This window comes from Piliocolobus tephrosceles, chromosome 21, assembly GCF_002776525.5.
Source record: "Piliocolobus tephrosceles isolate RC106 chromosome 21, ASM277652v3, whole genome shotgun sequence".
In the NCBI taxonomy this organism is placed as follows: domain Eukaryota; kingdom Metazoa; phylum Chordata; class Mammalia; order Primates; family Cercopithecidae; genus Piliocolobus; species Piliocolobus tephrosceles.
The window spans coordinates 8789623-8815936 of NC_045454.1; the positions used below are offsets into that span (position 1 = coordinate 8789623).

The 26314-nt window shown below is 52.6% G+C and overlaps 4 protein-coding genes, 1 long non-coding RNA gene and 5 other non-coding genes across 16 annotated transcripts; 2 read left to right on the top strand and 8 right to left on the bottom strand.

Annotated features, from left to right (window-relative positions):
• The first annotated feature begins 1356 nt into the window (after positions 1 to 1356).
• On the top strand, positions 1357 to 2793 carry LOC111534970 (cytochrome c oxidase subunit 6C-like). The gene is given in 3 exon segments (XM_031934885.1): positions 1357 to 1432; positions 1435 to 1567; positions 2763 to 2793. Coding segments are annotated over 3 exon segments (240 nt in total).
• A 67-nt stretch (positions 2794 to 2860) lies between these two features.
• LOC111534969 lies at positions 2861 to 4837 on the top strand. Of its 2 annotated transcripts, none has more exons than XR_002729266.3 (3): positions 2861 to 3528; positions 3932 to 4225; positions 4609 to 4837. It is a non-coding gene; the product is annotated as an uncharacterized LOC111534969 (long non-coding RNA). The 2 variants fall into 2 exon arrangements; XR_002729265.2 differs by having other exon boundaries at positions 2861 to 3504.
• On the bottom strand, positions 4035 to 7404 carry RPS11 (ribosomal protein S11). Its single transcript, XM_023201436.1, has 5 exons — positions 7255 to 7404; positions 6402 to 6533; positions 6128 to 6203; positions 5673 to 5802; positions 4035 to 4213 (listed from the first exon to the last, which is right to left on the bottom strand). The coding sequence occupies exons 1-5, from the start codon at positions 7267 to 7269 to the stop codon at positions 4090 to 4092; spliced, it is 477 nt and encodes a 158-aa protein (XP_023057204.1). The 5' UTR covers positions 7270 to 7404; the 3' UTR covers positions 4035 to 4089.
• Positions 5912 to 5999, bottom strand: LOC111534971. Its single transcript, XR_002729267.1, has one exon. It is a non-coding gene; the product is annotated as a small nucleolar RNA SNORD35 (small nucleolar RNA).
• Positions 7405 to 13055: 5651 nt separating the features above from the next.
• Positions 13056 to 18007, bottom strand: RPL13A (ribosomal protein L13a). 6 transcript variants are annotated; one of them, XM_026457369.1, is made up of 8 exons: positions 17921 to 17986; positions 15437 to 15499; positions 15044 to 15109; positions 14765 to 14866; positions 14478 to 14563; positions 14240 to 14299; positions 13810 to 13932; positions 13056 to 13628 (listed from the first exon to the last, which is right to left on the bottom strand). In XM_026457369.1, exons 4-8 carry the CDS (start codon positions 14835 to 14837, stop codon positions 13542 to 13544), a joined length of 429 nt encoding a protein of 142 aa, XP_026313154.1. In that variant the 5' UTR covers positions 14838 to 14866; positions 15044 to 15109; positions 15437 to 15499; positions 17921 to 17986; the 3' UTR covers positions 13056 to 13541. The 6 variants fall into 6 exon arrangements, with proteins under 6 accessions (XP_026313154.1, XP_026313151.1, XP_026313152.1 ...); XM_023182211.2 differs by having other exon boundaries at positions 13514 to 13628; positions 15427 to 15499; positions 17921 to 18007; XM_026457366.1 differs by having other exon boundaries at positions 14240 to 14563; positions 15427 to 15499; positions 17921 to 18007.
• Positions 14079 to 14164, bottom strand: LOC111520187. Its single transcript, XR_002724585.1, has one exon. It is a non-coding gene; the product is annotated as a small nucleolar RNA SNORD35 (small nucleolar RNA).
• On the bottom strand, positions 14364 to 14434 carry LOC111520197. Its single transcript, XR_002724594.1, has one exon. It is a non-coding gene; the product is annotated as a small nucleolar RNA SNORD34 (small nucleolar RNA).
• LOC111520195 lies at positions 14642 to 14726 on the bottom strand. Its single transcript, XR_002724592.1, has one exon. It is a non-coding gene; the product is annotated as a small nucleolar RNA Z195/SNORD33/SNORD32 family (small nucleolar RNA).
• Positions 15295 to 15378, bottom strand: LOC111520196. The gene has a single exon (XR_002724593.1). It is a non-coding gene; the product is annotated as a small nucleolar RNA Z195/SNORD33/SNORD32 family (small nucleolar RNA).
• A 1378-nt stretch (positions 18008 to 19385) lies between the features above and the next one.
• FLT3LG (fms related receptor tyrosine kinase 3 ligand) lies at positions 19386 to 25878 on the bottom strand (the record flags this gene model as incomplete). Its single annotated transcript, XM_026457345.2, has 4 exons — positions 19386 to 19661; positions 24763 to 24831; positions 24907 to 25088; positions 25710 to 25878. Coding segments are annotated over 3 exons (399 nt in total), but the record flags the coding sequence as incomplete, so codon positions are not given.
• Positions 25879 to 26314: the final 436 nt, after the last annotated feature.

Here is a 26314-nt window from a genome sequence, read left to right on the forward strand (position 1 = left end):
TACGCCATTCTCCTGCCTCAGCCTCCCGAGTAGCTGGGACTACAGGCGCCCGCCACCTTGCCCGGCTAGTTTTTTGTATTTTTAGTAGAGATGGGGTTTCACCGGGTTAGCCAGGATGGTCTCAATCTCCTGACCTCGTGATCCGCCCGTCTCGGCCTCCCAAAGTGCTGGGATTACAGGCTTGAGCCACCGCGCCTGGCCTATTTTTTTTAATAGAGATAGGAGTCTCCCTATGTTGCTCAGGCTGGTGTCTAACTCCTGGCTCAAGCGATCCTCCTGCCCTGGCTTCCCTAAGTATTGGGATTACAGGTGTGAGCCACAGCACCTGGCCTGACCGCTATCATTATAAACCCAGAACCCTACTATAAAAGCTAACTTTCCTGTGAAAAGGCAACGCCATTGGGGCCCCCTATAGGTGTTCGACAGAATATTCTAGAAACATGCTAAAACAGACTCAACATCCCGTGACAAACTACCAGGGCTTGCTGTAATGGAGCCAGGATTCTGCAATCATACAATAAATATTAAAACAAAAACCATGGGTCCATTACAGCAAGGGCTGCCTACCTGACCAAGGGGCCCCAGGGGATGCTGTAACATGACACTATGGGGCCTTTCTCCAACAGCAGGCTGAGGGCCCCCCGCATTGTTACTTTCCAGTGTACACTTAATCAGGACAGTTCTATCCCATTATCACAAATGAGCACTTTTTTTTTTTTTTTTTTTTTTGAGACTGAGTCGCCCTCTGTTGCCCAGGTGGAGTGCAATCTCGGCTCACTGCAACCTCCACCTCCCGGGTTCAAGTGATTCTTCTGCCTCAGCCTCCTGAGTAGCTGGGACTACAGGTGCATGCTATCACACCAGCTAACTTTTGTATTTTTAGTAGAGACATGGTTTCACCACACTGGCCAGGGTGGTCTTAAGCTCCTGACCTCAAGTAATCCGCCTGCCTCGACCTTCTGAAGTGCTGGGATTACAGCCATGAGCCACGGGACCCGGCACATATGAGCATATTGATCTTCCCAATAGGGCAGAGAGGCAAGAAGCCATTTAACAGATTAGGAAACTGAGGCTCTGTGGTGGAGAAGTGGGTCTCTTCCAAGGCCACACACGGCTAGGGAGCTGCAGGGCCAGAAGTTGCAACAGAGCCTCGGTGGGTCTCTGCTGCATCTGGGGCCTCCGGCTCGGCTTTACTGCTTCCAGTTATTGAGCCCCTGAAGCCTAGGGGTCAAGGTCCGCCCAGTGAAAATGTGGCAACTTCACATCATTAATTCCTTCACGACCATCCATTTTTCCATCAATCAGGAAGGACGTTGGTGTTGAGGCGGACGTACATTATCAAGGACAGTAACTACCATGGCTTGTGAAGTTTTGCCAAAACCTCAGATGCGTGGCCTTCTGGCCAGGCATCTGTGATTTCATATGTTTGAAGCATTATGGTATCCCTGGGGGCTGCAGCTTTCTATACGTTTGCTGTAGCTGAACCGAGAAAGAAGGCATACGCAGATTTCTACAGAAATTATGATTCCACGAAAGATTTTGAGGAGATGAGGAAGGCTGATATTTTGTTTTTTTTTTTTTTTGAGATGGAGTCTCACTCTGCTGCCCAGACTGGAGTGCAGTGATGCGATCACGGCTCACTGCAACCTCTACCGCCTGGGTTGAAGTGATTTTCCTGCCTCAACCTACGGGGTAGCTGGGATTACAGGTGCCTGCCACCATGCCCAGCTAATTTTTGTATTTTTAGTAGAGACAGGGTTTCACCATCTTGGTCAGGCTGGTCTTGAACTCCTGACCTCGTGATCCACCCACCTTGGCCTCCCAAAGTGCTGGTATTACAGGCGTGAGACACTGCACCTGGCCGGAAGGCTGATATCTTTCAGAGTGCAATTATCTTGGAATATAAAGTATTTCTTCAGGTTGCATTACCTAGAAGTTTGTCACTGACTTGTTCCTGAACTATGACACATGAATATGTGGGCTAAGAAATAGTTTCTCTTGGCCGAGCATGGTGGCTCACGCCTGTAATCCCAGCACTTTGGGAGGCCAACACAGGTGGATCATGAGGTCAGGAGTTTGAGACTAGCCTGGCCAACATGGTGAAACCCCGTCTCTACTAAAAATTAAAAAATTAGCTGGGTGTGGTGGCGCACGTCTGTAAACCCAGCTACTCAGGAGATGGAGGCAGGAGAATGGCTTTAACCTGGGAGGCGGAGGTTGCGATGAGCCAAGACTGTGCCACTGCACTCCAGCCTGGGCCACGGAGCAAGACTCTGCCTCAAAAACAAAATAAAGAAATGAAAAGAACCTATGGTCCTTATCGCCACTCTTCAGGTGCGAGGCCTGTCGAGGGGTTCCAGGGGGTCTTTTAAACTTGGTCTTTGCATCCACCAGGCCCAGCAGAGGTCCCTCCCCAGCACACACTCTGACCCCAGCACACAACCTGATGCAATGGGGTGCCAAGGAGACGCCCCAGCAATCGAGGAGGAAACCGGGGAGCCGGGCTGTTGTTGTAAACACAGCAGCCCCACCCCAACGGAAACACCTGCGGCCGAGGGGAGGGGCCGTGACCTCCCATCCCCCTCTGGGTCTCTGTCCCCTCCCTCTGGAGTCCACACTCCCCCTTTGCCCCTCGCTGGATCTCTACTGCCCCCAGCATAGGGTGGGGTGGGTGTGCAGTTTCTGCGACTCAGGGCGGCGTCCCCCCAACCTGTCCCTGCCCCTTCCTGCCCTCTTTGATGCGGCCCCACTTCCTCCGGCAGGAACCCCCGCCCTCCCTGGACCTGGGTATAAGGCAGGGACTCGGCCCACGGGGAGGCGGCGTCCACGAGAGAGCAGCGACAGCGGCAGCTCCTCTCCCCACGGCCCTGTCTCCCAACCCTTGTACCAGTGCTGGGCTCAGACCCTGGTACAGGCCTGGGGGACAGGGACCTGGGGATCCTGGCACCGGCAGGCCTGAAGGGGTGAGGTCAGCGGGCATTCAGACCTCCCTTCCCTGTACCCCCATCTCTGCTGCGGCTTTGATGCAGGTCTCTCCCCGTTGGGTCCCACAGATCCTCTGGTGTGCTCCTGCCTCGCTGTCCCCCCACCCCACGCCTGTCATCCCACCTCTGTGATGCGCAAAGTGCACCTGTTTCTATCGTACCTGCCTCTCGCAGTGGTCTCTGTGCTCTCCCCAGCTCTGCAAAACCCTTCCTCCCCATGTGCCACAACCCTGGGCCACTGTGTCTGTTCTGTCCTGCCCTGTTCCTCCCAAGGCCCCCATCTCTGCGGCCTCTGGGTGTTGGGCCATCTCCGGGCGCTTCCTACTCACTTCCTTCCCAGCAGCCTGGGCCCCGGTACCACTGAGCGGGCTCCAGGACAGCGTCATGATGCCACTTGCCCACACCACCGATCTCCTTACTTCGATTTTGAGGCAGCTGGCGCAAAGGAAATTTCTAGAATCTGAGATCTGGAACTCAGCTACTCACTGGGACTCCAGGTGGAGGACTTGGCCTCTCCCAGGTGACTTTCCTCATATGCAAATAGGTATGGTGCCCAACTAGGAGTGGGTGGTGGGCGCATGGGGCCCCCTCCTTGGCTAAAAGCAGGGATATGAGGCCCAGGCTGAAGTCAAGACCTTTATAGTTCACAGCCAGACAACAGGGACTCAGCACATCGCACTCTACTTGGGTGAGCCCATGCCCACAGCAGGCGGGCTGCAGCTTCCCCTCCTCCCCACCCGAGGTGGTCAGGAAAGAGACAGACCAGGGCCTGGAGGACCCAGGGGCCTCCGCCCTCACTCACTTCCTCCCCAGAGACCGGAGGGGCGGGAGGACAGCACACTAGGTAATCAGCCTTATTCAGACACCAAAAAGGGGACAAGGACCAAAAAAGGAGACCCAGGGGAAGACAGGCATCTCAGCTCAGGCTCCACTGTCCTCACCCACAGACACGGGTAGGAGGCCTCTCTGACAGCAGCCTTGCTCAATTCCCCGAGGGACACCTCCATCCCCCCAGTGCTCTGGTTAAGGCACAGAGATCCCAAGTCTGGCCTGGGAATGAGAAAATAACTTTATTGCATCGTGGGGAGCAGGCCAATGTCCAGCCTCAGAACTTCTGGAACTGCTTCTTGGTGCCGGCAGCCTTGGTGACCTTGAGCACGTTGAAGCGCACTGTCTTGCTCAGGGGCCGACACTCACCCACTGTGACGATGTCACCGATCTGGACGTCCCTGTGGAGGCAGGTAGGGCCATGTCCTCAGGAGGGGCCACCCTGACGGACCCCAGGAGGCCCTCCCTCCCCTTCGCCAGGCTGAAGGCTCTCTGCTTTGGCTCCACCAAACCCCAACCAAGATCTATTTGCCAATTCAACCTCCCTCTCATTCTTTGGTACAAACTTTGTGCCAAGTACCAAGCTCAACGCTGTACACAGAGCAGGCGACCACCCTTCTGAGGACCACTGGGGTGGACGAGCTCCATTTCACAACCAAACTGGAGGCCCCCAGGTTGTCAGTGGCCTCCTCACCACCCCACTCCAGCAGAGCAGCAAGGGGATCCTGTAGCACCCACGACCACAGGCCCCTTATCGCTCAGCATGAGTTCGAGCCACCCTCCTCCCTGCCCACAGGACTTCTCACCTTGCTCCCAAGATCCTCCCCGCCCAGAAGGCCACCATTATCAGCTGCCCACATCCCCACCCTCATTGTACCTGGCTGACATCTGGCACCCACCCTGCCTGAAGGTGCCCTCTGAGGAAGCAGGACTTTGTCCCTGGCTCACCACTGAACCCCCAGCATCTCACACCAAACCTGGCACATGATAAGCTCTAAATAAAACATGCTGAGGGAATGAACAAACATTTAATTCCAACATTTCTGAGGTTCCCATCTGGTGTAACCTTTTGGTTCCAAGGCACCTATTATAGGTTCAGCACTCCAATCCAAAAATTCTGAAATGCTGCAAAATCTGAATTTTGTGTGTGTGTCTGGGAGAGACAGGGTCTTACTCTGTTGCCCAAGCTGGAGAGTAGTGGTGCCATCTCGGCTCACTGCAGCCTCCACTTTCTGGGCTCAAGCAATCCACCCACCCCAGCCTCCTGAGGACCTGAGACTACACAGGCACATGCTACCACACCTGGCAAACTTTTGTATTTTTTGCCATGTTGCCCAGGCTGGTCTCAAACTCGTGGGCTCAAGGGATCCTCCTGCCTCAGCCTCCTACAGTGCTAGGATTCCTGGCTTGAGCTCAGTGCCCAGCTAAAATCAGACACTTTTTGCGTACCAGCACGACACCTTCGCCTTCCCATGGTTCAATGTATGCAAACTTTGTTTCACACACAGAATTATAAAATATACTGCGTAAGATTACTTTCAGGCTGTGTGAATAAGATGTACATGAAACAAATAAGCTTCGTGTTTAGACCTATGTCATATGTCACATCCCCAAAACATCTCATTATGCATATCAGAACATTCCAAAATCTGGTCCCAAGCGTTTCAGACAGAGATATTCAACCTGTGGAACACTTTATGATTCTGAAGAACATATGATATAGAAATCCTGAGACTCTGGGGCTTCCCAGAGATGCCACCTCAGTCACCCACTCCCTCAGTTGGCCTTAAATTGGCCTGAGCTGGAATCTGAAGGCTGCGAGAGTGTGGCCTGAGCAACCTGATGGGCCACTGTGCTCACCTGAAGCAGGGGGACAGGTGCACAGACATGTTCTTGTGGCGCTTCTCGAAGCGGTTGTACTTGCGGATGTAGTGGAGGTAGTCTCGGCGGATGACAATGGTCCTCTGCATCTTCATCTTGGTCACCACACCTAGGAGCAGGGGCAGATCCTAGGTCAAGTCCCATGGGAAAGAGGGCCTTGGGTAACCTGGGGCATGCTGGGAGTCAGCAGCAGCGAGCAGGAATCCCAAGAAGCCCTGTTTCCGGCATCAGTTTTAACCAAGTGGCTTTCTCAGCAGTGCCCACGTGGGCATCTGAAGACCATCGTGAAAACCGACATCATCTGCCAATGCCCCTGCCTGTACCCACAAGTTTGCATTCCCAACCGCCTCTCTCACCCACGACACAGGAGTCTGGGCCCCAAGCCCCTTCTTTCAGTATTTCAGGCCCCAGACGCCAAGAACTCCCACACTTACCAGAGAGGATCCGCCCTCGAATGGAGACATTACCAGTGAAGGGGCATTTCTTGTCAATGTAAGTGCCCTCAATAGCCTGAACGGATAGGAAAGAGAAAGGAGTGAGCCTTGGGCAGGCGGTTCCTGAAAAGAGCCGGGGGCGTGGCCCCAGGGAAGCGAACTACAATTCCCATCAGCCCCGGGACCAGCCACTCAGACGTGGGCAGTGCAACTCGATGTGGGCACACGTGCAGGAACGCCAGGATCCCCTTCTTTCTTCTGAGGTTCCCCGCACCTCTTTGGGTGTCTTGAAGCCCAGACCGATGTTCTTGTAGTACCGCGGGAGCTTCTCCTTGCCAGTTTCTCCCAGCAGGACCCTCTTTTTGTTTTGAAAGATGGTCGGCTGCTTTTGGTAGGCACGCTCAGTCTACAGATATGAGAAAACTGATGAGCTGCTAAATTTGGAGCCGGCAGCAACCAGCCCTAGAGACCTTCTCAGAACCTCCCAGACCCCATTCTCTACATTTACTTGCAAAGGGCTGGCCTCCAAGGCCTGGTGCCCCACAATCACCCTCTAAGACACGACCACCCCGACCTTACCTGTAATTCATACTCACATCTAAGCCCGAGGTTATTTCAATTTATATACTCCAGAAGGCCTCCTAGGGCTTGCAAAATTCATCCTCTAAACCAGAACCACCCCTCTCACACCTGGAAATCTTTCAGCGAGGATCATTCTCCAAGACCCAACGTCGCCCACCCAGGATTTACTCCTTATGTAGTACATAAAGACTCAGAATTAAAATACCAAACGGCAGACTCCTTGGATTCGCCCTTAGGAATCCTTTTCCATAGAATTAACCCTTAAGACCGGAAAACTCCAAGAAAACCTTCTTAAACTTGGTTTTTAAGAATGTAAGTCCTAAAACGCTTGAGCCTCCATTAACGCCCGGAGCCCCCAGGAATTAGGAAGCACTCGTCTAGAAACAGGCAAAAGCATGCGCCCTCCGCCCCAGCTAATCTCTAGAAAATAATCACAGACACCCGGAATTAACCCCCGAACTTGGGCGCCCGGCTCTGCCCTCCCGGATGCGCCCCTGAAGGCCAGGTCGGACCCTGCAGCCTGACACCAAGGCTCGAGCCCGCACCTGAATGTCCGCCATCTTCCCGGCCGGCCTGAAAAAGGAAAGCGGCAGTGGCGTCCGGGTTTCCTTATCGACTACGCAGGGGCTGAAGAGGAAGTTACGTAAGGAGCGGCGTACACGGCCTTGGGCGGGGCCTCGAGCGCGACTCTGATTGACAGACTGCACTTAAACCAGCAGACGATTCGGAGACCGTGAAGGGCTGACGGGCGGGAAGTGGTGGATACTGTCTCGCGAGAGTCTTAGGCCCCACGGCGCCGGGCGCGATTATTCAGGCTGGTAAGATGTGACCGGCCTTCAGCCCGCCCGTATTATCGCGAGAGTCGTACGGAGTCTGTCCTGTTTCTGCGCGGCGTAGGCTCCCGTGGGATTTGGCTACCGCGTGGCTGTGTTCGTTCTGCCTTCAAACTGGATGAGGCGGCGGCCATCTTTTTGAAGGGCAGGCCGCCAGAGAGTGCTAGGAGCATGTGTGGCGGTGTCGCCATCTTTGTTAGGGGCAGGAGCTGCCCACGCGCTCTCAGAAGTGCAGTGAAAGTTACTCTCGCCGAGTGCAGTGACCGCGCCTATAATCCCAACACTTTGGGAGGTCGAGGCAGGAGGATCGCTTGAGCCGGGGAGGTCATGGCTGCAGTGAACTATGATTGCGTCACTGCATTCCAGCTTGGGCGATGGAGCGAGCCCGTCTCAAAAAAAAGGAAAAAAAAAAAAAAGAGAGAGAAAGCAAGCTACTCTCCTCATTTCAGCCGCAGACGGTGATTTAATTGGTGCCAGGGGTTGGGGTGGAGCGACCCTTCTGCTGTTTTTCTGTCGATAACAGGATCGTCTAGTAGAACTTTATGTGATGGAAATTTTCTATATCTGCGCTGGTGGATACGGTAGTGACTGGCACTCGAAACGTGACTTTTATGACTGAGGAGCTAATTTTTTTTTTTTTTTTTTTTTTTTTTTTTTTTTTGTGTGTTTTTCTGTTTCCCAGGATGGAGTGCAGTGGCGCGATATGAGCTCACTGCAACCTCCGCCTCCTGGATTCAAGCGATTCTCCTGCCTCAGCTTCCTGAGTAGCTGGGATTACAGGCACGCACCACCACACCAGGCTAATTTTTGTGTTTTTAGTAGAGATGGGGTTTTGCTATGTTGGCCAGGCTGGTCTCGAACTCATGGCTTCAGGTGATCCACCCGCCTCGGCCTCGGAAAGTGCTGGGATTACAGGCATGAGCCACTGCACCCAGCCGAGGTCCTAGAATTTTAAATTTGACTGTGTTATATCTAAATAGCCACATGGGGCTAAAGGCTACTGTGTTGAACAGCGCAAGTCTATAGCTGAATAATGACAGTATGGGTCTCTCTCTGTCGCCCAGGTTAGAGTGCAGTGGCTCAATCATAGCTAACTGCAACCTCGATCTCCCCAGCCTCAGGTAGTCCTCCCACCTCAGCCTCCCAAGTAGCCGGGACTACATGCGTGTGTCACCATGCCCAGCTAATTTATTTTATTTTTAGTAGAGACAAGGTCTCCCATATTACCCAGACTGGTCTCGAACTCTTGGGCTCAAGTGATTCTCCGGCCTCGGCTTCCCAAAGTTCTGGGAACACATGTGAGAGGGCACCCAGCCTCACTCTATTCATATTTAAGTGCTCAGTAGCCACAGGTGGGGTTAGTGGCTTGTGTATTGTCTATCAATTAGTGCAGCTATAGAACATTTTAATAAAAAAAAAAAAGGCCGGGCGTGCTGGCTTACGCCTGTAATCCCAGCACTTTGGGAGGCCTAGGCAGGCGGATCACGAGGTCAGGAGATCGAGACCATCCTGACTAACACAGTGAAACCCCGTCTGTACTAAAAATACAAAAAAATTAGCTGGGCGTGGTGGCGGGCTCCTGTAGTCCCAGCTACACAGGAGGCTGAGGCAGGAGAATGGCGTGAACCTGGGGAGTGGAGCTTGCAGTGAGCCGAGATCGCACCACTGCACTCCAGCCTGGGCGACTGAGCGAGACTCTGTGTCAACAAAAAAAAATCGAGGCCAGGCGTGGTGGCTTTGGGAGGCCGAAGTGGGGGGATCACGAGGTCAGGAGTTGGAGACCAGTCTGGCCAACATGGTGAAACCCTGTCTCTACTAAAAATATAAAAATTATCCGGGCATGGTGGCACGAACCTGTAGTCTCAGCTACTCGAGAGGCTGAGGTAGGAGAATCATTTGAATCCAGGAGGCAGAGGTTGCAGTGAGCTGAGATCGTGCCACTGCCCTCCAGCCTGGGTGATAGAGTGAGACTCCATCTCCCAAACCAAAAAAAAAAAAAAAAAAAAATACCAAGTTCTGCTGGACAGTGCTGTTCTCGACAGAGGTTCTCTCTCTCTCTCTCTGTGATCTCAAAAATCTTGGTGCTCTTTCATTTTTATTTTATTTTATTTTTGAGATGGAGTCTCGCTCTGTTGCCCAGGCTGGAGTGCAGTGGCACAATCTCGACTCACTGCAACTTCCGCCTCCTGGGTTCAAGTGATTCTCCTGCTTCAGCCTCCAGAGTAGTTGGGATTGCAGGTGTGCGCCACCATGCCTAATATTTTGTATTTTGAATAGAGATGGGATTTCACCATGTTGGCCAGGCTTGTCTGCAACTCCTGACCTCAAGTGATCCACCTGCCTCGGCCTCCCAAAGTGCTGGGATTATAAGTGTGAGCCACTGTGCCTGGCCATATTTATTTAATTTTAAACAGGATCTCATCTCACTCTGTTGACCAAGCTCTAGTGCAGTGGTGTATTCACATCTCACTACAGCCTCAACCTCCCTGGCTCAAGCAATCCTCCCACCTCAGAATCCCAAGTAGCTGGGACCACAGGCACCCACCAACATGCTCAGCTTAGTATTTTTGGTAGATACGGGGTCTGTCTGTATTGCCCAGACTGATCTTGAATTCTTGGGCTCAAAGGATCTTCCCGCCTCAGCCTCCTGAGTAGCTGGGACCACAGGCATATGCCAACCATGCGTGGCTAAGTTTTTTTTTTTTTTTTTTTGAGACCGGGTCTCACTCTGTCCCCCAGGCTGGAGTGCAGTGGCGCAATCTCGGCTCACTGCAAGCTCCATCCCCCAGGTTCACGCCATTCTCCTGCCTCAGCCTCCTGTGTAGCTGGGACTACAGGAGCCTGCCACCACGCCCGGCTAATTTTTTTTTGTATTTTTAGTAGAGACGGGGTTTCACTGTCAGCCAGATGGTCTAGATCTCCTGACCTCGTGATCTGCCCGCCTCAGCCTCCCAAGTGCTAGGATTACAGGTGTGAGCCACTGTGCCTGGCCCATACCTGGCTAATTTTTAAAAAATTTCTTGGCCAGGGCCGGGCGCGGTGGCTCAAGCCTGTAATCCCAGCACTTTGGGAGGCCGAGACGGGCGGATCACAAGGTCAGGAGATCGAGACCATCCTGGCTAACACGGTGAAACCCCGACTCCACTAAAAAAATACAAAAAAAAAAAAAAAATAGCGCCGGGAGAGGGGGCGGCGCCTGTAGTCCCAGCTACTCGGGAGGCTGAGGCAGGAGAATGGCGTGAACCGGGGAGGTGGAGCTTGCAGTGAGCTGAGATCTGGCCACAGCACTCCAGCCTGGGTGACAGAGCGAGACTCTGTCTCAAAAAAAAAAAAAAAAAAATTTCTTGGCCAGGCACGGTGGCTCACACCTGTAATCCCAGCACTTTGGGATCCCAGCACTCCAGGATGAGTAACAGAGTGAGATGCTGTCTCAAAAACAAAAAGTTCTTGTTAACTCAGAGTCTCCCTATGTTGCCCCATCTGCACTCGAACTCCTGGACTCAAGCCAGTCCTCCCACTTCAAATGGTTGGGGTTACAGGTGTGAGCCACCACATCATGTAAGTTTTTTTTTTTTTTTTGAGACGCAGTTTCGGTCTTATCCCCCAGGCTGGAGTGCAATGGCGAGATCTCGGCTCACTACAACCTCAGCCTCCCGGATTCAAGTTATTATCTGGCCTCAGCCTCCCGACTAGCTGGGATTACAGGTGCCCATTGGCACGTCCAGCTAATTTTTGTATTTTTAGTCAAGATGAGGTTTCACCATGTTGGCCAGGCTGGTCTCAAACTCCTGACCTCAAGTGATCCTCCTGCCTTGGCCTCCCAAAATGCTGGGATTATAGGCGTGAGCCACCGCTCCTGGCCAAGAGTTCTTTATAGCAGGATACAAGACCTTCAAATAGAGATGACTTATAAATATTTTCTCCCAGTCTGTGACTTGTCTTTCCTGATGGTTGTCTTCTCAAAATCTTAAAAATTTTTAGCTGGGTGCGGTGGCTCACACCTATAATCCCAGCACTTTGGGACTCTGAGGCGGGCGGATCACGAGGTCAAGAGATCGAGACCATCCTGGCCCAAATGGTGAAACCCCCATCTCTACTAAAAATACAAAAATTAGCTGGGTGTGTTGGTACATGCCTGCAGTCCCAGCTACTAGAGAGGCTGAGGCAGGAGGATCACTTGTACTCAGAAGGCAGAAGTTGCAGCAAGCCAAGATCATGTGCGACTCCGTCTCAAAAACAAAAAAAATCGTAAAAAGTTTTTTAAAGCCCACTTTCCCATTTGCTAATGGATCATGCTTTTGGAGGGTAATTGTACTATTTCACATGGAGTTTGTGAAGTTTAAGATTATGCTTTAAAGCCGGGGGTGGTGGCTCACGCCTGTAATCCCAGCACTTTGGGAGGCCGAGGCGGGCGGATCACAAGGTCAGCCGATCGGGACCATCCTGGTGAACAAGGTGAAACTGTCTCTACTGAAAATACAAAAAAATTAGCCGGGCATGGTGGCGGGCGCCTGTAGTCCCAGCTTCTAGGGAGGCTGAGGCAGAATGGCGTTAACCTGGGAGGTGGCGGAGCTTGCAGTGAGCGGAGATCGCGCCACTGCACTCCAGCCTGGGCGACAGAGTGAGACTCTGTCTCAAAAAAAAAAAGAAAAAGATTATGTTTTAAGTCTGATTATTCCTGGAGTAGGCTTCGCTGGTGAACGGGAACCCATGTGGGGACTCTGGCAGGGGTAGGCACCACCCATGTTCACTGATTCTCAGGGAAAACACAAGCCACTGTGGTTCCTCAGACTTTTCTGGAAAGGTTAATAAGCCCATGATGGAATGGTGTGGCAAGTTATAGTCTGTCAACACAATGCATAGCACTTTCCATTCATCTTTAGTATACAACTACCTAAGGGTTATCCCTGAGTCTTGGCATCCAATTGCCAAGGACAGCGTGAATCTAGCTTCCTTTACTTCACAGCATGTTTACCTTTAGTGTTTAGGCTGAGTGTGGTGAAGCCCTGGGTATGACGTATTACGTAACGTGACTGCTGGACATCAGTAAAATGGGAATGGGGCTCACCCCAGCAAGTTTTGACCTGGGACATTTTATTAAATTGCTACCAAGTACTAAATGCTCCCTATCAATGCCCTTTCCAGGATTCACACTGGCAGACCTAATGGGTTTCGTGCATAGAGCCTAGCATTATGTTATTCCAGTGCTTATCATTTGCAAAATGTTTGTTTCTACAGGCTGCTGGGAACTACAGCAGCCTGGCAGTGGGGGATAGGTCCATACTTTGCAGCTGAATTAGAATAAGAGTTTTACATTAACTGGAAAGCGCCAGGTACTGCCAACCACAATTATTTGGTTTGTAAATGGTGTATATAAAGGATAATTCAATTTACGGCAAGTTACAATTATTTTTCTGTGTATTAGCACAGCCTGTTTACCCTCTTCAAGCTCCTCACCCCATTTGCCAGGGGCCTGCCTCCACAGCAGACACAGTGCAAAGACGCCAGATTTCTTTAAAAGCAATTTATTTCTCATTACAAAATACAGGTGAGGAGCACGGGCGATGCCTGTAACCCCTTGGTTGCGCATCTTCCCAGTCTATTTCTGCTTCTAGAAATACCCTGTGTACAACAGCAAGCTCATGCTGTTCCCAAGTGCTTGCACATTCTAACAGCTGCAGAGTATATGACCAGGTGGCAAGTCCAACAGATGCCCCACTCACAAGGTAGGACCCTCCAGCCCGTCTTCTGGCTCCCTTTTGCTAACAGTAACTGGCTGCTCTTCCTATTGGTCATAGATAAATGACAGCCGCACAATGCTGAGTGCTTTCAAGCAACCTCAGGAGGCAGTGACTAAGACCCCTTCCTTGCTCCCAGCTTCCTATGTCCCCGGCCGCCTGTGGCACCTGGACTACTGCTGCCCCTGGGTCCCGCACATTCCAGGGTGACGATGGAGGAAGGGCAGTCCACGCATGAGGAGTTAAGAGTCTTTATTGGGCTCAGACCAGGAGTCCGTGGGTCTTGAGGACCTGTGTGTATTTGTCAATCTTCTTCTCCACGTTCTTCTCGGCCTGTTTCCGTAGCCTCTGCCAAGAATAAGTGCAGGTGGTGGTGGTCAGGAGGGGTTCGACTGCCCTCATTACACGGACTCCATCCCACCCCAACCCCGGCTAGCCCTTTGCCAGTTAAGAGTCCTCTGTGGGCAAGACAGCACCCGTCAGGCCCATCAAAGAGTGAGATGCCCCCTCAGCACCAGCCCGTCCTCACCATGAGCTGTTTCTTCTTGCGGTAGTGGATCTTAGCTTTCTCTTTCCTCTTCTCCTCCAGGGTGGCTGTCACTGCCTGGTACTTCCAGCCAACCTCGTGAGCCAGGCGCCCCAGATAGGCAAACTGGGGGTTGAAGATATGAAGTTGTAAGGACATCTAAGCTCCCACACCCTGAGGAGCCGGAGCTGGTGAGAGCTGGGAGGTGACTGACAGCTGGGAATATAACGCAGCTGTTCCTGCAGGCCTGTTAGAAAAGCACCCACCCGACCCTCCTGGCATCAGCTAAGCCGCTGGCATTGTCGCCATTCCCGCAGGGACATCCGCAGACCATCGTGAGATAAGGACATCATCTGCCAGGCTCCGGGCCCCAGGGTCCCTCAGCAGGCCTGAAATCCCCAAACTAGATGGTGCAGCGTAAGCTGGGACTCACCTTTCTTGTAGGCTTCAGACGCACGACCTTGAGGGCAGCAGGAACCACCATCCGCTTTTTCTGTTAAAGAAAGAGAGGGGCTTAGAGCCCTGGAGGGACAGAGAGGGAAGGAGGTTGGCTGGGCAGGCGTCTCAGCCAGTGCTGCTTTCATGAGGATCAAACAATGTAGGTAATTGTGGAACATCACGGACGCCATGGGCAAGGCTGCTGCCTTGTGGGGGGAGTTGGCACAGCTCACCTTGTCGTACGGCGGTGGGATACCGTCAAACACCTTGAGGCGGTCCAGGGCAGCCTGGCCTCGCTTGGTCTTGTGAGGCAGCATGCCTGTTGGGTGACGGATAGCAGGCCCGGTCAGAGGGGCTCATAAGGACGCCCACCCTCCCGACTGAGGTGGGCCCACGGGTGGCCTCAGATGGTAGTGCATGTGGAGTCATCTCATGGTCGAGAAACTCGAATGTGAGTGGGAGAAGTTCTCATCACCGGCCGCCTGCCCGTCACCACCTGCAGTCCCCATGCCCCGCTCACCTCGCACGGTCCGCCAGAAGATGCGGCTGGGGGCCCGGAAGTGGTAGGGGCCTCGGGAAGGGTTGGTGTTCATCCGCTTGCGAAGGAAAGCCAGGTACTTCACTAGGGAGAGTGGAGAGTGTGAGGACCTCCTGGTCTACCAGCACCCCCAAAACCCCACTTCCAAGGGCCTTCTCAGGAACCCCAAGTAGTCTCTCCCAACACAGCTGGAATTGCTTTCAGAGTCTCAACACCCCATTGGGAGACCCTCTCCAGTGCTCCTCCCAGGCCGTAACTTACACTTGTTTCTGTAGAAATTGCCAGAAATGTTGATGCCTTCGCAGCGTACGACCACCACCTTCCGGCCTAGAGGGAGGGAAAGGGTTAAGCAAGGGCCGAGCTGCCTGAGGGTTCTCCCACCGCCTGTGCAGTTACCCTGCAGACACAGCGCAGTACTCGCCAGAGCTAAGTTCACGTTTAAATGAAAAGCTAGCCTAATAGAAATCCACTTCTTGAGCCTGGAGTCCCCAACCCTGGGGAAGAGTGGCTGGCAGGTCTCAGAGCGGTGCATGGGGTTGATCTCATGGCCGTGAGACTCAAACGAAAGATGGTGAATGTTGCTCATCACCGACCGCCAGCAGGGGCCCATGACAGGGGGGCCGCGAGCAGCAGTACCTACTTACCCAGCAGTACCTGTTTAGCAACGATGGCCGCCAGGCGGCCCAGGAGATGGCCTCGACCATCGAGCACCAGGACCTGTGGGAGACAAGGGCAAGAGGGCTCAGAGACAAGGACAACCTTTCTGTGATTGTCCTCACAAGCAAGCATTCCCTTCTTTTGCCCTGCCAACAAGGTGCCTTGCACCCAGCCATCTGAGCTGGGAACTATGCACTAGAGCCCCACTCTACAGATGAGGGAACGGGCTGAGAAAGCAAGGCTGCCTCAGGATCAGTGAGTGAGCAGTGTAAGGGGCCCGAACACCCCTCATATCTCACTTCTTCTATGAGTATGATTTTATACTCAGATTGTATTTTGCAAAGCTACAGGATTTGAATGAAGACCAGCAAGGCTCTGCCCACTGACTATCCAGTTACAAGACCTTGAAGCTAATCAACTGTAGGATTTGTTTTTGAGACAGGGTCTCGCTGTTCCACAGGCTGTCGACTTCTCAGGATCAAGCCATCCTCCCACCTCGGCCTCATGAGTAGCTGGGACTACAGGCACACACCACCACACGCAGCAAATTTTTGTACTTTGTTTTGTTTTGTTGCTCAGGCTGCTCTTGTACTCCTGACTCAAGTGATCGGCCTGCCTCAGGCTTCCAAAATGCTGGGATTACAGGCCTGAGCCACCGTGGCCTATCAATTGTAGGATAACACAATCTAAATCTCCTCTAAGGTATAGGCTCTTCCTACCACGAATTTAATTTGGAAGAAAACTGAATTTCAGGTTGGATGAGATTAGGTAGTCAAAAGTCCATGCTAGCTCTGCTACAGAGTCACTCTGCTTTCCGGGGTAAACTGCTCAGACACCTAACCTCAGCTTCTTCCAGAGCAGAAATCCTGGCCAGGGGTGGGGGCTCAAGACTGTAATCCCAGCATTTTGAGAGGCCTAGGCAGGCAGATCACTTGCGGTCAGGAGTTCGAGACCAACCTGATGAATAGGGTGACACCCTGTCTCTACTAAAAACACAAAAATTAGCCGAGCGTCGTGCCGGGCCCCTGCAGTCCCAGCTACTCGGGAGGCTGAGGCAGGAGAATTACTTGAATCCATGAAGTAGAGGTTGCAATGATCCAAATCGCACCATTCCACTCCAGCCTGGGCGTCACAGCAAGACTCCGCCTCAAAAAATAACTAAAAAAGTAGAAATCCTCATTGTTTTAATACAAAAGCATGAAGCACACACTTGTTACACATGCTTTGTAAGCGTTGGTACAAAGAATCTAAATCCTAACAGACTTCCTGAAGTCGTGACCTTGGCCCAAAATCACCAATTACCAAGCTTTAATTTCCTCCTCCGTAAAATGAGGATACCCTATCTACCTCGAGAATATCGTCAGGCCGGGCGCGGTGGCTCAAGCCTGTAATCCCAGCACTTTGGGAGGCCGAGAGGGGCGGACCACGAGGTCAAAAAACTAGCCGGGCGAGGTGGCGGGCGTCTGTGGTCCCAGCTACTCGGGAGGCTGAGGCAGGAGAATGGCGTAAACCCGGGAGGCGGAGCTTGTAGTGAGCTGAGATCTGGCCACTGCACTCCAGCCTGGGCCACAGAGCCAGACTCCGTCTCAAAAAAAAAAAAAAAAAGAATGTCGTCAAGCGAACTTCGCAAAAACACTGCAAACTGTGCTGGACACAAAGACACACGCTTGGTGAACACAACTTGCCTAGATTGGCCTGGCTCTGAAATGTCCACCCCCGCCCCAACCACAGACAAAAAAACCTTTCCAGGGCCAACCCCTTCTTTATACTTAAGTAGCTACACCAGGAGCCAGGGAAAAGGCGCCCGCCCAGGTGTCTGCAGGCCCAAAAGATGTTCCGACCTTGTGGAACCATTCATCACAGCTCTCGAGTTCCAGTAACACGCCTCAGGAAACTCGCCAATCCCCAAAACCAGGGAAAACGAGTTCATTCCTGAGTACCAAGCAGCCAACAGCTCTCTCGACACCCCGCAGAAAGGCATTGAGAAGTAAAACAACCGGAGCTGCAGGGGACCCCGATTTAACACCTCCACGTGAGATCAAAGTAGCCCGCGCACTGGGCGGGACGAAAATACCTTCCATTTTGGCCAAAACTCATTGCCCCGACACCGCCTGATCACACTTCCGCGCGCTCCTCATCGCTGAGGGCACACAAAGGTCCAATTCGGCCAAGACTCGACCCCAGGGCCCCCAGCCACTACCCGAGTTCAAGGTAACCGAAGTCTAGTTGTAAAATACCTGTCCTGTGCTGGAAGCTCCGTCACCCTCGCCTCGAAAAGGAAATGCCGCATTGTAGCCAACCCTAGGCCTAAAGAGAGCCGCGGCATTTCCTACAGTTACTCCTTATCCCAAAAGACTTCCATTTTGCTTAATTGTGGACGTTAAGCTCCACAAAACATGTAGGAGGACAGAAAGGGTGCGACCCCATTCCGGCGTGGATCCCACCCGGCCCCGTGCCGCCCCGACCCGCGCGGGCCCCCACCTGCACCTCCGCCATCTTCGGCAGCCGCCTGGGAAAGGAGGCTGTCTTGTCGCAGGGTTTCTTATCCCTTGAAACAGGGGCGGCAGAAGTGACGCAACGCTGACTGCGCGAACAGCTTTCTGTATTTTCATTGGGCAAAGCGTTCTGCGCGTGCGCAGAGATTCCCCAGGGAAGGCGGGTCCGCTTCCGAATGTCCAATCCGGACATTCTTCCGGTTGGACCCCCGCAGTCAGCGCCGTTCCCTGCGAGATATCACGTGGGGCGTGGAGGCGGTGCTGCTGGAGCGCGGCCGTCCAGCCTCGGCGGCCATGTTTTTGAGAGGCTGTTCATCTCGTTCAGACGCCCTGTCCGCCATGTTTGTGAGGGGAAGCGGCATTACCCCTTCAAGCGACTGAAGGCTGCAGGGCTTCTGGTGGCCCGCAGGGGGAGTCCAGACCCGCCAGGCCCGCCCTTCCGCGCTCAGTTCACGCTTACTTTATTTTCTGAGACGAGATGTCGCTCTGTAGCCCAGGCCGGAGTGCAGTGGGGCGATCCTGGCTCACCGCAGCCTCGACTTCCCGGGCTCAAGGGATCCTCCTGGCCTCAGCCTCTCGAGTAACTTGGACTACAGGGGCACGCCACCATGCCAGGCTAATTAATATATATATACACATATATATAGATATATATGTATATATATATTTATTTTTTTTGTTGTTGTGGCCCGGGCGTGGGGCCAGTCTTGACATGTTGGCCAGGCTGATCTCGAACTCCTGGGCTCAAGCGATCTTCCCGTTTCAGCCTCCTAAAGTGCTGGGATTACCGGCGTGAGCCCCGGCGTCCTGCCCATTCTAGGCTTGGAGATTTGGATTCTTGTGTCTGGTCGATTTCACTCTGACCTGGACAAACCCCTGGCCTTATCCGGGCCTCAGTTTCTCCATCTGTAAAACAGGTGGAGGTGGTCTTCTCCAGGGGCTCTAAGAGTGGATGAAGGAATGGCTTCTAGATGCCTGGCTGCACCAATCCGCTGAGCGTTCCTCAGAGGAACGTCTCACTCTCTGGACTGTCGGCCTTTGCTTCAGTTGGGTCCCTTGCCCAGGATGCCCTCCCCAACCCCTCCAAATCTAGCTTGTCACCATCGCAATGCCCTTTGGCTCTGGAAAGCCTCTTTGATCTTCCAGCCTGGGTGAGCTGCCCTCCGCAGGCTCTCACACTGCCTCTGTGCTGTCTCCATAGGAGCCTATGGCATCCTGCACCCAGGCTCGCTGAGTCTCTTGTCTTCTCATCCATAGCCTAGGAGACCTGGGGCGACTGGGCTGGTTCTGACTCAAATCCGGGCTCTGGCATTGCCCAGTGCTGGCCCGGGGCTCCAGCGGACCTCAGAAAACACGTATTGAATGAAGCATTGCATTGCAACTGAAAAACCAAGATTCTGAAATCAAAACGACCCCATTCACCCCCATCCACAGACAGACCTGGCCAGAGCTGGTAGAAAAGGATGATTTATATACAATTTCATGGGGACAAGGGCTTTGTACAGAGTTGGGTAAGTGGGGCCGGTGCTGGGTTCTGGCGTTGCCTCCATCCTGGGGACAGAAAGAGAGGGGTATTGGGCCCAAGGAAGGGACCGGCCTCTAGCCCACTTCCTCTGTGTGCTGGCTATGCATCCTCTGGCTGGTGACTCCCCTCTGTGTGCCTCAGTGTCCTCCCCTGTAAAATGGGATGGTAGACGTGTCTGTCTCACTGGGTTGTTGAGGATCCGCTGACAGAGGAAAGGGAAAGAAACTTAGCTCAGGGCGGGGCACAAATTCATTCCCAAAACACCACCATTCCCAGCAAGCGCTTACTGTGTGCTAGGGCATTGCTGTCCAAGAGAACGTGGCCATGACAGAAATGTTCTCGGATGGGCGCGGTGGCTCATGCCTGTAATCCCAGCACTTTGGGAGGCCAAGGCAGGCAGATCAAGAGGTCAAGAGATCAAGATCATCCTGGCTAACACGGTGAAACCCCAAACCCCGTCTCTACTAAAAAAAATTAGCCAGGTGTGGTGGCAGGCGCCTGTCATCCCAGCTACTTGGGAAGCTGAGTCAGGAGAATCACTTGAACCTGGGAGGCGGAGGTTGCAGTGAACCGAGATCGCGCCACCATACTCCAGCCTGGGTGACAGAGGCTCCGTCTCAAAAAAAGAAGAAATGTTCTCTATTTTTGCCTGGGCATGGTGGCTCACACCTATAATCCCCGCACTTTGAGAGGCCGAGGTGGGTGGATCACCTGAGGTTGGGAGTTTGAGACTAGCCTGACCAACATGGAGAAACCTCATCTCTACTAAAAATACAAAATTAGGGCCAGGCGTAGTGGCTCACACCTGTAATCCCAGCACTTGGGGAGGTTGAGGCGGGTGGATCACCCGAGGTCGGGAGTTTGAGACCAGCCTGACCAACATGGAGAAACCCCATTTCTACTAAAACTACAAAACTAGCTGAGGCAGGAGAATCGCTTGAACCCGGGAGGTGAAGGTTGCAGTGAGTCGAGATCGCGCCATTGCACTCCAGCCTGGGCAACAAAAGTGAAACTCCCGTCTCAAAAAAAAAAAAGAAAGAAAGAAAGAAAAAGAAATGTTCTCTATTTTTGCTCTTTAATACGAGAATAAACAGCCACATGTGAATACTGAACACTTGAGATGGGGCTGGTACACTACTCAGGAGGTTGAGGCAGGAGGATCACTTGAGTCCAGGAGTTCAAAGCTGGACTTAAACTTCTTTTGAGACAGTCTTGCTCCGTCACCCAGGCTGGAGTGCAGTGGCACGATCTCAGCTCACTGCAGCCTCTGCCTCCCAGGTTCAAGCGATTCTTCCTGTCTCAGCCTCCTAAGTTAGCTGGGATTACTGGTGGTGCTACCACACCCAGCTAATTTTTATATTTTTAGTAGAGATGGGGTTTCACCATGTTGCCCAAGCTGGTCTTGAACTCTTTAGGCTCAAGTGATCTGCCAAGGAGTTACAGGTGTGAGCCACCATGCTTGGTGAGACACAATAAAATTAATATCAGGTATTAGTCGGGCAGGGCGGCTCACGCCTGTAATCCCAGCACTTTGGGAGGTTGAGGCGGGCAGATCACGGTCAGGAGTTGGAGACCCAGCCTGGCCAATATGGTGAAACCCCGTCTCTACTAAAAATACAAAAAGTAGCGGGGCATGGTGGTGTGCGCCTGTAGTCCCAGCTACTCAGGAGGCTGAGGCAGAAGAATCGCTTGAACCCAGGAGGCAGAGGTTGCAGTGAGCCGAGATCGTGCCATTGTGTACTCCAGCCTGGGCAATAGAGTGAGACTCCGTCTCAAAAAAGAAAAGAAAAGAAAGAAAGAAAGAAACCCCATCTCTACTAAAAATACAAAAAATTAGCTGGGCGTGGTGGCAGTCACCTGTAATCCCAGCTACTCGGGAGGCTGAGGCAGGAGAATCGCTTGAACCCAGGAGGTGGAGGTTGCCATGAGCCAAGATAGCACCACTGCACTCCAGCCTGGGTAACAAGAGCAAAAGTTTGTCTCAAAAAAAAAAAAAAAAAATAATAATAAATAAATTTAAGACAGGAAACAGATTGGACAGGCACCAGGTTGGGAGGAAAACTGCTCAATGTATTACCTTTTCTTAAAAAAAAAAAAAAAGCCTGGGCGTGGTGGCTCACGCCTATAATCCCAGCACTTTGGGAGGCTGAGGCGGGCAGATCACGAGGTCAAGAGATTGAGACAATCGTGGCAAACATGGTGAAACCCCACCTCTACTAAAAATACAAAAATTAGCTGGGTGTGGTGGCACGCGCCTGTAGTCCCAGCTACTCGGGAGGCTGAGGCAGGAGAATCACTTGAACCCGGGAGGGAGGTGGAGGTTGTAGTGAGCTGAGATCATGCCACTGCACTCCAGCCTAGGTGACAGGGTGATTTAGATACTGGTTCTTGATCTGTTAACAGTTATTGGAAAACTTACATATGTTTCTTTTTTTTCTTTCTTTCTCTCTTTTTTTGTGACAGGGTCTCTCCCTCTATTGCCCAGGCTGGAGTGCACTCATTTTTTTTTTTTTTTTTGGTGGATAGATATGGGTCTTAGCAATCATGGTGATTCCCAGAGATAGCAACTGAGATTCTAAACTCTTCTGTGTAGTTTTTGTTTTTTGTTTTTGAGACAGGGTCTTACTCTCTCACCCAGGCTGGAGTGCAGTGGCACAATCATGACTTACTGCAGCACTGACCTCCTGGGCTCAAGCGATCCTCCTACCTTGCCTCCTGAGTAGCTGGGACTACAGGCATGTGCCACCAGAGCTAGCTACTTTTTAAATTTTTTTGTAGAGATGGGGTTTCGCCATGTTGCTCAGGCTGGTTTAATGTATGTTTTGAACAACTTGACTATGTGAATCTACTTTTGGCAACTGTAAATTTCATGAAATTTAAATATAGATGAAGTGTTTCTGATAAAAAGTTATTGTCTGAGCCTGGCACGGTGGCTCATACTTGTAATCCCAGCACTTTGAGGCGGGCGGAACGCGAGGTCAGGAGATGGAGACTGTCCTGGACAACGTGGTGAAACCCCGTCTCTACTAAAAGTACAAAAATTAGCCGGGCGTGGTGGGCGCCTGTAATCCCAGGTAATTGGGAGGCTGAGGCAGGAGAATCGCCTGAACCAGGGAGTGGGAGGTTGCAGTGAGCTGAGATCACGTCACTGCACTCCAGCCTGGGTGACAGAGCAAGACTCCATCTCAAAAGAAAAAAAAAAGTATACATTGGTTGCTGAAGGCTTAGTATGACAAAAGAATGTAAAATATTCAAAATGATGAATGATTCAAAATGATTAATGTCTAATTAATCACTGAAAAATATTGATTACATGTTGAAATGACAATATTTTGGATATACTGCATAAAATAAAGTTACTTGCTTCTTTTTCCTTTTTTTAAAAAACTGTGAGGCTGGACGCGGTGGCTCATGCCTGTAATCCCAGCACTTTGGGAGGCCGAGGCGGATGGATCACGAGGTCAGGAGTTCAAGACCAGCCTGGCCAACATGGTGAAGCCCTATTAAAAATACAAAAAATTAGCCGGGTGTGATGGTGGGTGCCTGTAATCCCAGCTACTCGGGAGGCTGAAGCAGGAGAATCACTTGAACGCGGGAGGTGGAGGTTGCAGTGAGTTGAAATTGCACCACTGGACTCCAGCCTGGTGACAGAGTGAGACTCCGTCTCAGGAAAAAAAAAAAAAAAAAGTGGCTACTAGGAAAGTGAAAATCGCACAGGTGGCTCACGTGCTGTTTCCACTGCGTTGCTCTAAAAGCCTTGCCTGTGTCACTTCACTTAACCTCATGACAACCCTATGGTAAAAGGACAATTATTAGAGCCTTTTGTACAGATCAGGAAACTGAGGCAGCAGAGTGAAGGGCACAGATGCTAGATCAAGACAACCTTGAGGCTGGGTGTGGTGGCTAATGCCTGTAATTCCAGCACTTTGGGAGGCTGAGGCGGGTGGATCAGCTGAGATCAGGCGTTTGAGACCAGCCTGGCCAACATGGTGAAACCCCGTCTCTACTACAAACACAAAAATTAGCCAAGCGTGGTTGTGGGTACCTGTAATCCCAGCTACTCCAGAGGCTGAGGCAGGAGAATCGCTTGAACCCGGGAGGCGGAGGCTGCAGTGAGCTGAGATCGCGCCACTGCACTCTAGCCTGGGCGACAGAGTGAGAGTCCATCTCAAAAAAATAAAAAATAAAAATAGAAAGAAAGAAAGCCCCACATGAGGCCTGCATTACCAAGGCAGTATATGTGTGAGCAATTAGTACAAAATGTTAGATTTGAAATGTTAGGGGACCCGCTGAGGCCTCCCCTCCTTCTTCCCTCCCGGCCCACCTGCCTGCACCCTCCACACCTGTTCCCAGCTCCTTTCCTCCCTCTCACACCTCCCATGGCTCCTTGCTGCCCCACATTGGCGCAAGTTACTGGAACACCCTGAGCTTTCTCATACCAACGGGCTTCACAAAGGCAGTTCCCTCTTTCTGGAATGCCATTTCCCTCCTGCCCCAGGAGGCTTGCAAACTCCTGCATCCACAGATCTCCCCAGGGCTCCTTGCTCCTTCAGGTCCCCAGTGAGCTCCATGTCTTTCCCTAATCTCACTCCTCCCCCAGGTTCTCCCCTGTCCACCCCATCGCTGGACCAGGGCTATCTGTGCCAACTCAAGCCTGTCAGGCCCCAAGCCTGTCCCTCCTGATCTCTGACCCCTGACTCTCTGCCCATCCACTCCACTCCATCCCATGGTCCCAGCTCTGGCTCAGTCATGGTCCTTGCCCTGGATCCTCCCACAGCCTCCAGCTTGGTCTCCAGTCTGTGTTCGTGGCCCCATAGGGCTTCGCATCTCCTCTCTTCTCTTCTCTTTCTTTTCTCTTCTCTTTCTTTTCCCTTCTCTTCTCTTTTCTTCTCGAAACGGAGTCTAGCTCTATCACGCAGGCTGAAGTCCAGTGGAGCAATCTCAGCTCACTGAAACCTCCGCCTCCTGGGTTCAAGCAATTCTCCTGCCTCAGCCTCCCTAGTAGCTGGGATTACAGGCGCACACCACTACGCTCAGCTAATTTTTGTATTTTTAGTAGAGACTGGGTTTTGCCATGTTGGCCAGGCCGGTCTTGAACTCCTGACCTCAAGTGATCCACCTGCCTCAGCCTCCCAAAGTGCTGGGATTACAGGCGTGAACCACCATGCCTGGTCCCAGAGGGGTCTTTCTGTACCCAGAGCTGCCCCTGCCCCTCTGCTACTCACCACCCTTCCATGGCCTCCTCGTGCCCCTCCCCACCTGCAGACACCAAGTCCAGGTCCTATAGCCCATGAAGGACTCACCAGGATGAGGCCCCAGCCAGGTCAGTGCTCCACAAGCAGCAGGTCCTGGGGACTGGGGACAGGGGGGACCTGTGGGCCCCAAAGTGTCAGCCACAAGTGGGCCACCCTGTCGGCCCCCTCACCCCCTCTGCCCACCCTGCTCACCTGCTCCCCAGAGTGGGGTGTCCTCCGCCGCGTCCTCTGCCAGTGCAGGCACCAGGCAGCAGCCAGCAGCAGGAGGCCCACGGGCAGCAGCAGCAAGAGGAGGAGCAGAGGGGGCTGCGGGGCTGTCAGGGTTGTGGCCTCCAGGGCCCCAGGACTCCGTGGGGGTGGCAGGGTTGAGGAGTCTGGGGAGAAAGAGGAGGCTGGGTGACCAAGGAGAAGGGCTGGGGTAAGGAAGGAAAGAGCGGCCTGGCTGCCACTGACTGTGTGACCTTGGACGGGCTGCTTGGCCTCTCTGTGCCTCAGTTTGCTCATCTGTAAAACTACGATAATCATCGTACCTACCTCATCAGATTGTCACAAATTAGATGAGCGAATAGGCTAAGCGCAGTGGCTCATGCCTGTAATCGCAGCACTTTGGGAGGCCAAGGTGGACGGATCTCTTGAGGTCAGGAGTTCGAAACCAGCCTGGCCAACATGGTGAAAACCCATCTCTACTAAAAACACAAAAATTAGCCAGGCATGGTATGCGCACCTATAATCCCAGGTACTCAGAAGGCTGAGGCAGAAGATTCGCTTGAACCCTGGAGATGGAGGTTGCAGTGAGCCAAGATTGCGCCACTGCACACCAGCCTGGGCTACAGAGCAAGACGGCTCAGAAAAAAAAAAAAAAGGTAAACTGAGGAATAAACTTGCCCTTGTCACAACCAATATGAGCAGGGTGGGGTCTGGGATGCACTGTGCAGAGAGGAGGGGCGGCCGTGAGGACAGGAGGGGAAGGAGTGGGAGTGGCTGGAAGCCTTTACCAGGCTGACACTGCAGCTCCAGGCACCGGGAGAAGTTCTGGCGAGTGATCCAGGGCTTCAGAGCCACCAGCTGCTCGGAGGTCTCCTGCAGGAGGCGGGAGATGTTGGTCTGGACGAAGCGAAGACAGCTGGGGGGGGGCTGGGAGCAGGGGAGGGAGACGTCACCACCGCGTCATTCCCCTCACCACCCCTCCGCAGGCCAAAGGCCCTTCCCTGCTGGCGATGCCCAGCAACAGGGCAGGGCCCAGTGAGCTCTGGCTGTGAGAGAGAGTTTATTTATTTTATTTTATTTATTTTTTATTTTTTTGAGATAGAGTCTTGCTGTGTTGCCCAGGTTGGAGTGGTGAAATGCAACCTCTGCCTCCCGGGTTCAAGCGATTATCTTGCCTCAACCTCCCCAGTGCTTGGGACTATAGGTGCCCACCACCATGTCCGGCTACTTTTTGTATTTTTAGTAGAGACTGGGTTTTTCCATGTTGGCTAGGCTGGTCTCGAACTCCTGACCTCAGGTGATCTGCCCACCTTGGGCTCCCAAAGTGCTGGCATTATAGGTGTGAGCCACCGCGCCTGGCCATATTTATATATATATATATATATATATATAT

Bases quoted from the DNA above. Each gene is read 5' to 3' on its own strand.
- RPL13A (XM_026457365.1), bottom strand. From the start codon at position 15,392: ATGGGCCCCTGCTGGCGGTCGGTGATGAGCAACATTCACCATCTTTCG. The intron at 14,564-14,764 runs GTGAGCGGGGCA...GTCACCCAACAG, and splicing joins CTTCTGGCGGACCGTGCGAG to GCATGCTGCCTCACAAGACC. The intron at 13,933-14,239 runs GTGAGTCCCAGC...TTCAACCCCCAG, and splicing joins GTCTGAAGCCTACAAGAAAG to TTTGCCTATCTGGGGCGCCT.
- RPS11 (XM_023201436.1), bottom strand. The intron at 5,803-6,127 runs GTAAGTGTGGGA...CCCTGCTCCTAG, and splicing joins TCGAGGGCGGATCCTCTCTG to GTGTGGTGACCAAGATGAAG. The intron at 4,214-5,672 runs GTGAGCACAGTG...CTGCCTCCACAG, and splicing joins CACCTGTCCCCCTGCTTCAG to GGACGTCCAGATCGGTGACA.